Genomic DNA, 16,059 nt, shown 5'->3' with positions numbered 1-16,059 from the left:
CTATACCATTCCAGATGTGGCCTAGTTTCCTTTCGGAATGGGGAGTGTGATCTGCAGGAAAAAACAGTCTGTGAACCAACAGAATTATATCAGAGTCTATAGTAGTTTTGTCGATTTTTGTGCATGTTAGAAAATACAATAAAATGTAACAGATTAATTTTAAGAGTAGATCAATGCATATGTTCAAGTCAAATACCTTTAAATGTTTTATTTTTTGTTACACAATACAAGATGGCATGCAAGACATAAAACTTGAAGGGTGTTATTAAAGCACTTTGACCGTGACTGAGCTGTTTAAAGCTATTGAGCAACAAAACAATATCTATGTTCAAAGGTTTAAAGTAGCAGAGGTCAGATACCTGAACAAAACATGAATTTTCCTGCATAGACAAATCATTTTTTTAAGTATATTTCCAACGCATTTTTTTCTCTAATAAACCACATCACCGTCTCATCAGTGCATTATGCTAAGAGCTCAGTCCAGAGCAGTATAAAACATTTTAATGCAGAGGTGTTTTGAAAAAGCCCTGTCTCCATGGCACCACATCTTTCTGCTTTTGTTACTATATTAAGCATCTGGACGCATTGTGCGCATGCGCCCTGCTTGCCTATCAGAGGCCTCCAGAACAGTCTGGAACTCTGCGGAGGAGGCGCCAGAAGCCGCGCAGTCATTCCAGCAACCTTCGCCGCAGTCGGCTGCGTCCGGACACCGTCTTTCTCAAATACCTCCTGATGTGGAACTTTATACCGTTATAAATCCATTAAACCCATGGGAGTACAAATTTACTATTTTGGTGGATCGACCAAACACCAAAAAGCAAATGTCGTCATCTGTGGTTTTCAGAGTTGGATTACTTTGGACACTGGACCGTCAGGCTCACATTGTTCCCCATAGACATTTTTCGGAGAAGGAAGTGGAATGACATGTCAGAAAGCTTCTGTTGGAATATGTCTGTCTGCCCTCAGCTCCTAATAAAGACACGTCTTCACACCGACGTCAAAATGTGGATTTCACTCGATGTGGGTGTCAGAACATAAACCACGAAAAGACGACTAGTTTTGAAATACGACATCTTAATCTCAGTCGGACGTTAAAGCAGCATTTGGTGAAATTGGCTTAACAAATCGCCGATTCCACACTTCGATGAAATTAAATTTCACACATAAAAAAAAAGTGAAAAGCCACTAGGGGCCTAGCTCTTTGTTCCACGCCATTTTGTGAGCCTAACATCACTGTTGGTTTGGTCAGCCATTTTGCTTTTTTCATTAAAATAACGTGAAGGAAGCAGCAAAACAATGAAATGTTCACGTAACCTTACAGTCTGTTAACAAACACAAAATAAATATCAGTTATATGGAGAATTTAAATAGCGTCACTAGCTGCCTACTTTGTAACAGACGCTTGAGCTCGGATTACCTTATAATCAGTTAATAAAACAGCTTGTCATGATTCAGGGGAGTTTAAACTCTACTGTAACGTTCAGCTTTAAAGTTATTTCATTTAGAATACATAACAGTTAAAAAGAAAAGCCACTTTTTACTAGAAAAAAACTACCTCTAATGTAGGTGTACTAGCAGTAAGAAAAAGTAATAGGAAGCATTCATAAAAGAAGAAAGGTTTAAAAAAACAAAAAAAAGAAAAATGAACAAGAAAAAGAAAGATTTTTTTATTTTATTTAAATATAAGATTGCAACAATATATTGGTATCTAGGTTCTTTAATTTAAGCAATGAAAAAAAAACTTTAATGTCAGTAACACTAAAAATAAATACAAGCCTCTTGTCACAACTTAACTTTTTATCTTTTGTTTTTTTTATTTTGTTTTGCTCAGTCAACTTCAAATAAGAGTAGCATACAGTTCTATAAGTTTATTTATTCCTCAGAGTTTAAACTCTTTTACATGGAATCAGTTTCAAAATAAGCATTACTGTAATGTTCAGCTTCAAATTAATTTCAAGAGATAATCCGCTTTTTACTAGAATAAAACTATCCTTCATGCAATTTTTATGTAGGTGTACTAGCAGTAAGTAAAAGTATTGGAAGCATTCATATAAGCACAAAGGTAAAAAAAAAAACACATCAAAAATAAGAGAAAATTAACAAAAAAGAAAAATCTTATTTTTTATTTTATTTGAATGTAAGATGGCAACAATATGATATTGGTATCTAGGTACTTTTATTTAAGCAATAAAATGTACTTACTAATAAAATTACTGTAATGTTCAGCTTTAAAGTTATTTCAAGAGATAATCCACTTTTTACTAGAATAAAACTATCCTTTATGCAATTTTAATTTAGGTATACTAACAGTAAGTAAAAGCAAGCAATAGGGAGCATTTCTATAAGCACAAAGGTATATATATTTAAAAAAAAAAAAACATCCAAAATAAGAGAAAAATGAACAAGAAAAAAAAGAAAAAAGTTATTTTTATTTCATTTAAATATAAGATAGTAACAATATGATATTGGTATCTAGGTACTTTAATTTAAGCAATAAAAAAAACTTAACAAGACTAAAAATAAATGCAAGCCTCTTTTGTCTAAATCTACAGCTCTTTACCCAGAGGTCTGAGGGTTTTGTTTTTATTTTGTTTTGCAGTCAACCTCAAATGAAAGTAGCTTACAGTTGTAATTACAAGTGAATTTATAGGTTTACTAGCAATAAGTTAAGGCAATAGGAAGCATTCATAGAAGCACATAGGTAAAAAACATAAAAAATAAGAGAAAAATTAACAAGAAAATGTTGTTTTGTTCAGTCAACCACAAATGAAAGTAGCCTACAGTTTTACTTAGAAGTGAATAAATTCCTCAAAATCCTGTCTTTAAAAATAAAAAATATATAGTGCAGTTTGTTTAGAGTAGTGATTTATTACTAATTGTATAGAGAGCTAAGGTATTAAATAATATGAGAACAACTTTATAAAAAGATTCATCAACGCCAGTCTAAAAACTGTCCAGTAATCTGATCTTGCTCATTATCACATCCATAGAACAGTCCATGCTGTCTTTAACGCTGCTTCTCATGTGACTGTGATGTTTGTCCACGACGTCTCCTTGTGTAGTTTGTAAAATCTTCCTCCTGTGTGGAAAGAGCGCATAAATAATTACAGATATAGAATATTTACAATTAAGCCATAAAAATCTGACTACTAACAGATAACGTGACTTAAATTGCACCGGCTATAAGCACCATGGGTCACTATATTCACAAAGATGTTACTTTACATTAGTGAAAACCGGATTCCAGCATCGACCGGGCCTGGCAAGGCTTGCCGGTTATTGCTGTTGCAGATTCCAGCAACAAAACAATTCAGAATTCTTTTAAAGACGTAGATAGTAAAGAAAAATCTTTTTTTTTAATGTGTCTTATATTAGCGTTAGAGTTGGTCTGCAGACTAAAATGAACAATGATTCAATTATCACTTTAAATAGAAAATTCAACGAAAAAATTTAACCAAATTGATTTTTAACCCTGATTTAAAATAACTAACTTTTTCTATTTCATTATTATTGCAGTTATTTGTGTGTTTGATTTAGATAAGTGAAGCATAAAAACCAAAGTGTGCCTCTGGGTATGCAGGGTAGACTTGAACCAAAAGACATCAGAGGTCTGGACAGTTTATTCCCTGAAAACAAGTCTGTCATGTATTTTATTTTTAAGACATACAGTGATTCATAAACTAAAATAAGTACTTTAAACTTCTGAGATACAGCAAGGACTTTAGAACTGGGTCGATGTGCTTTACGTCCTTAGTTGTAGTGAGGACGCAGGCAGCAACTCCAGTCATCTGACTGGTTTTTAGGCAGACCAGTGAGGACAGTGTTGAAGTAAAGAATTTAGCTAAAGACAAATACTTGAATAAGTTTTTAAAGATCCTTTTGTGACATTAGTCTTTTAATCTTGATGATTAAAAGTCAGCTTTGCCTTTATGTGTCTTTGAAGGTTCAGGTCTGAGTCCATTATTACACCCAGATTTCGGGTTTGATAAGTGGTTGCTAACTATATTTAAGTATCTGGCAGCTTCTAGTTGTTAGACCACCTGGATTAAAAAATGAAGATGTTAGATATTTGAATATCATTATTACAAATCACGATTGATGTTTGACCTGAATTAGTAGCTCAAATCAAATTATATTATTGTTCCAATAAAGTCCTTTGTTTTCCTAAATTAGCATATTAATCATTTAGTTTTGTTTCACCTGCTCTGTTTTAACTGCATTTGCTTTAAAAACCCAGTTTTAGATACAGTAGGAAAAGATCTGCAAAGAATAAATGGGCTTGTTTTTCCAGGAGTTATAGATTACCCTGACCCAAATCTGTCGTGGTGCTCCTAAAGCTTTCCTCCTCCTGGGATAAAAGTGGAAGAAGTTCCTTTTTCGCCCTGGGACGAAGTTTAATAAACACATTGCTATCCTGCCCCACTTTACTGGTCTCTGGAGAAACCGACCGACCTGTGAGGACGCCACATCCAGAAGATCCATGTTTGGGAGGAGACAGCTGGCCTCACCGAGGAAACAAATTAGGATGTGGAACACATCCGCCCAGCGTCCCACAGTCAGCATCAGGACCATCAAACCCCCGAGACGCACAACTACTGCATTGAGGACAGCTTGGCTGCTCGGCAGATTGTGCTGCTGTTCTGTAGGATTAAGATTTAAACAGAGGAAAATAAAAAATGATGGTTAGGTTTATCCCGCTGCTTAAATATTAAAAAATTATCTAATAATGAAGAGCTGATTGGTGTTATTCTTATGTTCAATGATGTCTATGCTATCTTAAAGAAGGCAGAAGCCTCATTGAGTAGCCACAGATGCTGGGTTTGAATGCTTTGACATGACCCTCACCCTGTGTGTGAACCACCAACAATGTATAGCAGATGGTCAGCGGTGTCCAAAACCTCAAGGCCTCGGTTGCAGAGAGAAACTGCTGGTTGATGACTGATACAGCTGCCAGCACGGCCACGAGGAAGGCAATGATCATAGTCCTGCAAAGCATGGGCAGCAGGTAGCGGCCTGAGGTGAGCAGGCCGATGCAAATGCCGCAATAGCGCTGGGAGCTGTGGAGCTTATACAGAGCAATGACATGATGCAGAAGGGCTGCTGCCTTCTTTGCCAGATACCAGCTGAGGGCTGCTGCCAGGAGAAGACATAGCCAGCGCTGGGATGCCCCCTCATGGAGATAGTGTAAACTGCAGCTGATGGCACAGCCCAGGGAGAACTGGCTTTGAACTAACAACTGCTGGAGAAACTTCCTGCTGTCCTAGGAGGGAGAGTAAAAATATGATCAATCATGACAAATTGGCAGATTTATTACATTTAATAAGTCATTGTGACATATTGAAATATAGAAATCAACTCATCAAAGACCCCACTGTGATATACTAAACATATATTAAAGATATAGTGGAGGATTTCCATCAATTTTTGAAAAGACCAGCACTCTCCACTTAAAAAGCAAAATGCACATGCACAACCCTGTACCCGCTCCCGAGAGGGAACATCTATTAGATGCGTGCGAGAGTGTGCACAAGCCCATTTCTCCTTCTGCACGCTCTGTTTAAAAGTTTGCATCTCACATACTGTACAAGCTTACTTTCCAAAAGAAGATTTGCAATTTTTCAAAATGTCAGTCTCACCACCGGTAAGTGAAAATGAGGACGAGAACTTAGAACGGCCTTACATAAACATACCACTAGAACAATTAGAATGACCACTTCTTTTGATGATCCACCTGGAAAAAGAAAATCCTCCACTATACCCTTAAACAATGAGGCTGTTGGGTGTGGTTTTAAAATTGGTTGATAAACCTTTTCTTTCTGTCTCATAAATACGCATACATACAATATTAATTCTATAAAAAAACATGGTCGCCATCTTTAATTCTCCTGTGCACACAAAATCTTTTTCAATGTGTAATCTCTGGATATTGCAGAAACTCATTAATGATAATAAACAGATTTATTCTCAGCTTTAGCTTTATCTATGCTCAGTCCTGTTAAGTAGACATGCAGCTTTAAACTATAGTTCAAATAGGACAATTCTAAGAGGACGGTATGTTCTGAGAACCATGGTACAGAAACAGTCCATCTCATGTGGAATCAGTAACATAAAGTAACAGATTAATTCAGTTATGTTAAAAGATCTTCTACAGTTATATGACACCACCTCAAACTTCAATTGAGTTTAATCAGGATTTTACTTTACAGAACAACACAAGCTCATACATACATGTAGTGCAAGATAAAAGTGTGTTGTTTCCTTTTTAAATTTTTCTTGTCTAAATAAAACTATAAAGGAAGCTTGTATATGGAATCCAACCCCTTCACAGTTTTGCTGATAAATAAAATGCAGTTCAACCATTGACCCTCAAAAGTCACCATATAAGTAAATGCAACTCAAAAGTGTGTAATTTAATCTAAAAATAAGTACAGATACTGCATGGAGACCTCTGCAATGGGTTAGAGAGCATTACTAAACACAAACCTTCATTAGAAAGAGATCAGACTGGTGTGGGATAAGGTTTAAAGCACAATTAGGGTCTAAATGTGTCATATATCATAATTAAACCCAACAAACCCAACAAGAAATAACTATCTGACTAAGATGACCAGCCAGGCAGGTAGAGTATTTCCTTAGAAAAGCACAAAAGAGGCCGAGAGTAACTCTGGAGGTGTTTCAGAAATACACAGCTCAAATAGATTTAATCAACAACAAATAACATACAACTTAAAATCTGGCCTTTTACAAAAGAGTGGTAATAAGAAACTTGTCTTAAGACAGATAGAGTCTGAATTACAAAAAAAAAAAAAAATATATATATATATATATATATATATATATATACATACATACATACATACTCTTGTCTTTATCTGACAAGAACCAAGCTATGTGAAGCGAACACTAAGCATTTATTACCCTGAACCTATCATGAAGCATAGTGGTGGCAGCATCATTCAGTAGAGAATATGAAATAATAATGATCAGACATAAATACACACTGGATAAACATCTAGAAATAAGCAAACATTTCTTAAATTAAGTGTGTTTACCCTTAATTTGAGTACGTAAATTACCGTAGATGATTTGCCAATGGAATGAGTATTTTTACTCTTAAAATAAGATATTTAGATAAAATGCACCTAAAATAAGACAAAGCAATTGTCTTTTCTTATTTTTTATGTAAATTGTCTTGTTCCATTGGAAAAATGTCTCTTTAACCTTCTCAATTCAAGAACAAATACATTTATTTTAAGAAAAAATTACTTATCTATATTTTGATTTTTTTTCCCAGTTCAGGCCAATCCTATATGTAGGTCTGATCATTATAATGTCTTTGTATTAGTCTGTCAAAATAAACATCTAAGGTTCCTAAAAAGGAAAACTACTGTAATCAGAGAGGAATGTTTTCCTTTAAAAGACAACAAAATTACAAAAATGAGATAAAAATATAGCGCATAGCTGCAGTCAGCCTCTTGACTAAACCTTGAAGCACAACGTCATCAACTAAAACTCAAACCTGGTTTGCTTTGCAAGGAAGCATGTATAAAATAAGGCTCAGAGTGAACAAGTGTTTACAGCTCAGTAATAGGGTTTGGACCGCTCACCAGGCCAGGCAAAGCTGAGAAAGTGCTGCATCTATTTGGGATTCAAATAAAGGCCCAAACACTTGCCAAGTCTGACAGACACAACTTGTTTGAATTTTACCACTGTTACCTTACCGGCCCAGCTGTAAGCATTCCAGAGACAGCTCGCAGGCAAAACTCCAGAACCACCAGAGACGCCACACGGGACCCCACTACGGCCAGTATCCCAGTCACAAAGACAAATTGGAGCATTCCAATAAATCCATGTTTAGCCCTCACCGGGGTGCTGCCTGACCCCATACCTGATGTGTCATCATTATTTTTGGCATTCCAGCTGCAAATTATAGAAAAGATTAAATAAGAGACAGATTATTTGTAGAAAATATAAATATAAACCACAATAAAGACATAAGAAGGCTTAATTATGACAGAATCCAACATATATATCTGATTTTTCCTCACCTCTCTTCTATATGTAGATGCACTCTCAACAGGGAACACAGCACAGAGATCCCACATGCCCCCACCAGCCCTGCAAGTCAACCAACAACCGCTTTAGATCACATATAAGCTTCTAGATGCAGGTTCATATTTTTGGGCTCAAATCAAAACATGCATGGATCTGGCCTACAGTTTTCTGTTTCATCTTCATGTCACAACCCACTTCTTTTTTTTTTTTAATCCAACAGCTACTCTGTTGTACTTGCCTGTATACCAGCCTGAAGTAGGCTCAAACAAAAAATAATAATACATCATCCTTGGTCTGGATAATTCAAAAGCAGATGAGGAACCAATGCATAAACATCTATAAGTAAAAAAAAAACATATAGAGGCATTATATTTCCTATTCTCCACATAGGCAGAAGAGATGGGAGTCGTAGAACAGACGCAAATAAGACGTCTCAGTGATTCCCTTAGACTTTGAAGACGATACTCAGCAAGCTAAAACAAAATAGGAAACTTTTAGAGTGGCTCTTGTTACATCTAGCATAAAACTAACAGTGTTTGTGATTAAGAACATCATACTAACAGTATAACATGATTATGGTACCAATAGGAGGGGCTTCTGTACTCTTATGTACCAGGCCAATAAATCATTCAGCGAAGCTTATCTATACAGCACAATTTAACAACAAATGTCTCAGTGCATTCATCTTTGATGGACAGACAGGCAGATTTTATTTGTCATTTTGTTTACACAAGTGTAAAACAATAAGAAATTTCGTTTGCAAAAGCTCTCTGGACAATTTCATCTTTTTTAAAAGTGCAGTCTTGAAAAATAGTAAAATAAATAAATAAATAAAGACAGTAATATAAACATATGGCTGTATATTTGCAGTTCTAAAAATGTTATTATTTTTTATATATATATAACGATAAAATATAATAAAATACAATACAACGACCCATTTTACAAAACATTCAGCAGTCTTTAACATTCAGTCTCTAATCTGATGAGCCTCGAAAAAAGTAAACTTTTAGGCAAGGCAAGGCAAGGCAAATTTATTTGTATAGCACAATTCAGTACAAAGACAATGCAAAGTGCTTTACATGATTAAAATATAGGAAAATAAAACAGAATCAAAGCAAGTAGGAAAAAATAAATAAATTAAATAAAGAGTGGCTTAGTCAAAGTCTGGACTTAAACTTGATTGAGATGCTGAGTCATGACCTCAAACAGTTAGTTTGAGGTCATTAACACTAACATTTAAAAAAAAGTCCATAATATCCATAATAATTTTACCAATCCTATCCAATAAATAGAACCCACTGATTACAGCAGCTGTTGATGGAATCTATCTATCTATCTATCTATCTATCTATCTATCTATCTATCTATCTATCTATCTATCTATCTATCTACATGTATAGTATTTAACAGGAATTTCATGGAATCCCCCAAATAATACAGTCTAATTTTGGCCCCTTATCAAAATGAATGACCAGACTTAGAAAAATGTGGATACATGCAGCTTTCAAAGGGGCGCCATGTGAAAACTCCAGCCTTTCACACAGATTGGCTACAGCCTGTTAAGCGTTCTTGATTTCTGGAAAATAAATGAATGAGGAGCTCACCTTGCAGCAAACCAACCAGCGGATTTGTGTCCAGAATCAGCCACCCTGGTAGGAGGTAGGAGGTCGGCAAAAAAGATAGAAGGAAGGAAAACATGTTTTACACGACTACATGGAGGAATGAACCTAATAAACCCTCCTGAGTCATATATTCTATTTCTCAGATCAGATTTCAGAACTGTTGGAGTAGTTGTCCCGTTTTAATTTCCTGTTGCTTCAGCGTTGAGCTTTGCTCAACCCAAACCCTGTTCAGGGTTCTTGTACCAAAGGTCATCTGAGTGCTGCTGGAGCTGAACTAGATAGTAGAGGCCATTCCTCTCTGACAAGCTGATACTAATGCTCCTGTGAAGCACTATAAAATGTAGTCTGACAAAGACAAGTCATTTTAGGACTATTCAAATGTACTAATTTACATGTCATGTCTATTAAAATACTCTTACATTGTTTATATATAAGCTTAGATGAACTATACTTTGCCTATCCTGTATCTAAAACCAACATTATTCACAATAATGTATTAGTTGGTGTTCATTTAATCACAAAAAAAGTGGATTTATTGCAGTAATCCAATTGCAAAAGTGAAACCTGTATATTATATTAATTCATTACACACAGACTGAAATATTGACAGTGTTTATTGTTTTTATATTGATGATTAGAACTGAAAACTAATTTTAAAAAAACTCAGTATCTCAGAAAATTTGAATATTAGAGACTTAGACCTAGAGTCTTAGTCTTAGAGACTTATTACTTGAAACCAATACAAAAAAATCTACATATATTTCTAGAAATGTTGGCCACATGGAAACTTTGATCATGTTCAGAAATCAACATTTTGCTGGGGCTCCTTTTTTCTGGATTATTGCAGTAATGCTGCATGCCCTGGAGTCAGTCAGTCTGTTGCACTGCTCAGGTGTTATAAGAGCCCAGTAGCTCTGATTGTGGCATCTGGCTTGTTGAGATTTTTGCTCCATGGTTAAAGTATTTAGATTTTTGTAAATAACTTAAGAAGAAAATTCAGTGCAAGGCTACTTTATAAAGAACCAAATAACAAAAAAGTCATTTGAGTATTGGTTCCAATTTGTTTCTGGTGTTAAGCCATAAAATATTTTTATTAACTAGTCTTTCCGTGTTGGGAAGTAGTATTGCAAGGAAATCTTCAATCCCTTCAGGCCTCCTGGGCAGAGTAGAAGGTATGAATAAATTCAAATAAATTCAAATTATAAATTGGTATGAATATCAAAATGTCCAATCATCTTATCAGTGAAAAGCCTTTTAGAGTACTGAAAGGGTGTATTCATATACTAAGGGGATTTAAATCTCAAGTCTGGAATTCCTAAATGATTAAAGAGATTTTTCTTGTGCATCTATTTTGCCTCAAGGGGGCGCCATAGCTCTGAAGTGCTTTTCAGGTCTTATAAGGACACAGTTTTGAGGGTGTCATTTCACATTTCTGCCCTTCTAGTAGGGATTCAAAAGGAACCAGTAGCTTCTTTTTGTGTGGGATGATAATCAGAATGCTCTACCGAGTCCTCATCATCCTCATCACTTAAATCAGCAGGGTCTTCAGGTTTTTATGGCACAAGGGCCAGAAGATTACATGGTCTTGCTTGGTAGAATATTATCCATCTAGTAATAGTAAAATAAAATAAAAAGATGGGGAAAAAATAGTTACAAACCACAGTATTTTGCTAAGGTAACAGTATTAGTATCAGTATAGGTAATTTTTAGTGGTGTCAAAAGTACACACATTTGTTACTTATGTAGAAGTATAGATATTGCAGTTTAAAAACACTGGTAAAAGTTGAAGTATCAACTTGACCTCTTTACTCAAGTAAAAGTGAAAAAGTATGTGCTCCAAAAACTACTTAAAGTATAAAAGCATAAAGTAACCTTTAAAAAAAACAGCCAGATGCCACTATATGAATAGAAAGCTTAATTTTTCGAGTATTATGAAAAATTCTTTGAAATAGGGCCAAGGATGGGGGAGGTCTTGTTGGTCTCCATCTCCCGATACGCTCTCGCCTGTGTCCAACCTTTCAGACATTTCAACATCTTTTTCTGAATCCGACATTGTAGCATGGCTTAGACGATTCCCGTTTGCAGTTTGAAGAACTCCTGCTTGCTTCTGATGATTTCCTTTAGCTAACCAATGAGTGTTTGCGTTATATGACTCATCCAATGACACTAGTTTTCACTAGATGTGGATGGCGCCAATGATCTGCATTAGATGGTGCACATGACGTGAAATAAATATTTATAACCATTAAACTGAAGCCAAGAGTAACGAGTAACGTTTGTTTTAAAAATGTAAGGAATAGAAAGTACAGATACTTGTGTGAAAATGTAATGAGTAGAAGTCAAAAGTAGGAATAAAAATAAGTAATGGAGTAAAGTATAGATACCTAAAAAGTGTACTTAAGTCCAGTAATGAAGTATTTGTACTTCATTAGTTGACAGCTTTGGTCATTTTGTTGAAATTGAATCGTATTGGAAATGATTTCCAAGTATTTCCATTAGATATTTAGCACATTAGCATTAGGGAAACATCTTAGAAAATGGACAAAGCTTGCAAAAACTTGTTTATCCGATTATTTCAGCACATTAATGATACAATACGATTCATATTTAGAAAAATAAAGAAAAACGTTATGATTTCTAACCCTAACTGTAGCTAAGCTAACCATAAAGCACCAAATAATTTGCTTGTTTAAGAAAGTTTAAAAAATATATTATATATTAATTTTAGCATGGAATAAATAAACATAAATATGTTCATTAGGGTGGCTGACAGTGTGATATGTCAAAAAAATGTATTTACCTTAACGGTGCCTTTGTCATGATTTTATTAAGGTCTGACCCCAAGATGCAGAAGACCAAACAGAGAGACCAGGGGAAAGTTTAAACAGGTTTATTTTAAGAATAATGTGATGAATCCAGTGCTACTCTGAGCACTGCTCAACGGGGACTGAAAGGTGAGGGGAGGACACTGCGGTTAGTTCAGGCTCAGTGGGAAATTTGAATCTTAGGTTTAGAATTGGAGGAAAAGGTTGCAGACTCACTTCTCCAGGGAAAGATGTCCTTTATGGAATCCAGACTGAGAGGATTGTACCAGAGATTGTCTTGCTTGGTGATGGGTGGACTGGGTGACACAGACTTGTCACTTGGTGAATGGAGAAGCTTACTGCCACTCAGATTTCCTGCAGTACTTGAACAGGCTGAAGTGCACAAGAAACCTTTGCTTGGTGTGAAGCTCAAACGACCTCTTGGGGAAAGTTGATCCAAACTTCCTGTTTGGAGTGCCGAGAGGCAAAGACAAAAACAAAGTTAAGACTCAGAAAAACTCAGCTTGGCTAGAGAATCCAAAACTGGCAAACAAAAACTCAGGTTAGACTCTGCTAAACTAAGCATGGCTAGAGTATTGGCAAACACTCTGGCCTCGAGGCAGTGGCAGTCAGCAGCTTAAAAACACCCTACAGGTAATGAGGCAATGAGCTGCAGGTGTGCAGGGAGACCCAATGAGGACAGGGCACCACCTGGTGGAGGAGGAAAGGAAACACAAAAACAGACCACACAAACTGGATTCCTGACAGCCTGCATGTTCTATAGTAATTATTGTAAATACCAAAAGCCAACATGTAAATTGCACATGAAGGCCCACTCATGTTGTAATTTCCACTGGAAAACTGGGAAAATTCTATGATACCCGAGTTGCCAAATTGAGGTAGATTTTGACCTTTCAACATGGTGGAGAGCAGCAGAACAATTCTGCATGGTGAATACGGCACCGTTAAGCATTTCCTTCTGTTGTGTTTGTAACATACACAATGCTGGGGTATATGTATTTAAAAAATATATCACCATTAAACTTGTGTTAGTTTTGAAATGACCGTTATTGTTTGATTGTATCAGATGCTCGCTTGTAGTCAGTCAATACATTTGATGCATTCATTTCTTTCTGTAGCAGATGAACTAGCAAGTCTAGGCTGCGTCCGAACGTCCGCCCTAATCCCTACATCCCTCAATCACTATATAGAGCAGGAACTATATGGCGGACTTTATAGTGAAGTCAGTTTACTGACCGTTCAAACTTTGGAACACGTACTGAGTTTTCAAGGTGCATTGTGGGAAATTTCGAGTCCACTACTTTTTCATCCACTAGACGTTCAGACTCTCATTTAAAACGCCGAAACCACATTATAGTGCCCTATATAGTGATTAGTGAGGACATTCGGACACAGTCTAACTGTCTTGCCCATGTAGCATGTCGGGATAATCTTTGGATCCAACATGTTTCTCTTCTCTACCACAACAAAAGCATTTGAACACAACACGCTGGTAATTTCCACTTTACAAGTGGTAAGGACCATTTTTACCAGACCTCATAAAGGCAGCATTAGGTTCAAGACAGGGCTACATGTCTGGAACAATTTTCTTGTTTAAAAACATCTAAGTTTACTAATCCAATTAAGCACAGTTAACATATTTTCTTAAGGCAACATGAGTAAGTGTATTTTGTATTTGTATACAGATTACTTGTCAAATACACTTATTAGTACTGAGCGTCTATAAAGCTAATGTGTAATATTACAGGGATTTACAGACAGATATGTAATATTTTATACATAAGTGGGTTATGTATAAAATTAAAGTCTAAATTTGTATGTTTATGTTGCCTTAGAAATGCTGTGTTGCTAATCATGATTATATAGGACCTGTTCTTGCTTGTATGGAGGCAGATATCTTTGTGCTACAGCAGAACAGAGCTGACAAACTAATGACTGTAGAGATCACCATTATACTCGAATGTGACTGCAGCAGGTTAGGCCTCTATAAAATCTATATGCACCTGCAGAAATACCACGTCTTCTCTGCCAAGGATGGACAGAAGGCATCGGACAGAGAACTGGTCTTTCAGTAGTGAAATAATTTTTTTTTTATTTTTTTTCCCCAGCTTTTATTGTCATTACATCGTCACAAGTACAGAGCAATGAAATTCACTCTCTGTGTTTAACCCATCCCTTTGGGGAGCAGTGGGATGCCATTGTGAGCTGCCCGGGGAGCATTGTGGGGGCCGACAGTCTTGCTCAGGGACCCAGAGTGGCAGTCTGTGGGAGTGGGTTTTGAACTCAGAACCTCAGGATTCCAAACACAAGGCCCTAACCACTAGGCCCCCTGAGAAGAGGAAGAGACTTTTTTCACTTAGAATGGTCCCTCTCGTTTCTCCTTAACTTCAACTTAAACCTGTGTCAGTAGACAGAAAACATGTAGTCCAAACTTGATCTTAAATAGGCTGTCAATGAAAGGACCAGCATGCATCTGTGTGGGCTTATGTTTTTTTTTAACCAGCACAAGAGAAGCATGGAGGAAATATTTGTCCTTTTTTGTTTGCTCGCTTGCTTAAGGAGAAATAAACCACAAAATTAAAAGACTTTACCTGGAAAATCGATTTCTTTTTGCCTGTGTGAAGTACTTTTCCATGTGCTTCTGTGGCCCCTGTGGGCCCTGTGTTGTCAAAGCAGGGTCACAACAATTATTGATCCACCTTAGCATTCTTCTCCTTAACATCTACACGTCTTTTATCAAATATCTCTGCCAGTTTTTTGTTTTTTTTGCAGTTTTTTTTTCTTTTTTATAGAAATAGAAATTGAACTTTATTGATCTCAAAATGGACAAAACAGCTTTCTGCATTTAACCCATCCCCTTGGGGAGCATTGGGCTAACCCTGTGCAGCGCCGTGTGGGGTTAAGGGTCTTGCTCAAATCAAGCTTTTGAGATTAGTTTGGATTAATGGCTTTTTTTAAACATCAGTTTCTTGTCAGAGATGGGATTAAAGTGCAGATTTTGACTGGATCATCTAACTGCATGATATCAAAAGATATGTAATTGTTAAACAGCAGCTAAAAATAGTATTTTGATATTGATTATCAATCTATTGCAGCTCTGGCTAAGTATTTAAGATTGTTCTGCTGAAAGAAAGATCAACTTTTTGATCCTAAAGCAGGTTTATTTGAGGTTGCTGCTGGGCTTCTGGCAAACCTCATATAGGACATCTTATGATATTCTTTCAACAAGGCCTTTCTTCTTTGCATTATTCTATTAAATGAAAGAAAGGTTTGTAGGATGCACAATTCATAGTTCATAGATCTTCATGCTGTCCTTGCCCAGTCTCTCAGTTTAGGTGGACAACCATGACTTTCAGCAGGTTTCCAGTTCTGCAAACTTTCTGAGAGGTAGGTAGTCTATGCAATTAAACAGCTCTGTGATATGCTCAAAGTTTGATAAACATTGTTTTTTTATAACCTAATCCCTCCTTGTATCCTTTACAAACTTCATCCCTGACCTGTGAAAACTCTTAACAGAACCGTTGTTTTCTTAAGGCCGTTTTTATACTTGATAA

General features: G+C 36.1%; 1 protein-coding gene across 1 annotated transcript; it reads right to left on the bottom strand.

Annotated features, from left to right (window-relative positions):
- Positions 1 to 2,503: 2,503 nt before the first annotated feature.
- tmem82 (transmembrane protein 82) lies at positions 2,504 to 9,794 on the bottom strand. Its single transcript, XM_015398264.1, has 6 exons — positions 9,663 to 9,794; positions 8,049 to 8,118; positions 7,722 to 7,920; positions 4,846 to 5,260; positions 4,453 to 4,640; positions 2,504 to 3,079 (listed from the first exon to the last, which is right to left on the bottom strand). Exons 1-6 carry the CDS (start codon positions 9,754 to 9,756, stop codon positions 3,008 to 3,010), a joined length of 1,038 nt encoding a protein of 345 aa, XP_015253750.1. The 5' UTR covers positions 9,757 to 9,794; the 3' UTR covers positions 2,504 to 3,007.
- Positions 9,795 to 16,059: the final 6,265 nt, after the last annotated feature.

The sequence above is a fragment of the Cyprinodon variegatus genome, unplaced genomic scaffold (assembly GCF_000732505.1).
Source record: "Cyprinodon variegatus isolate N-32 unplaced genomic scaffold, C_variegatus-1.0 Scaffold921, whole genome shotgun sequence".
NCBI lineage: Eukaryota > Metazoa > Chordata > Actinopteri > Cyprinodontiformes > Cyprinodontidae > Cyprinodon > Cyprinodon variegatus.
This window is presented reverse-complemented; position numbering and strand designations above follow the sequence as displayed.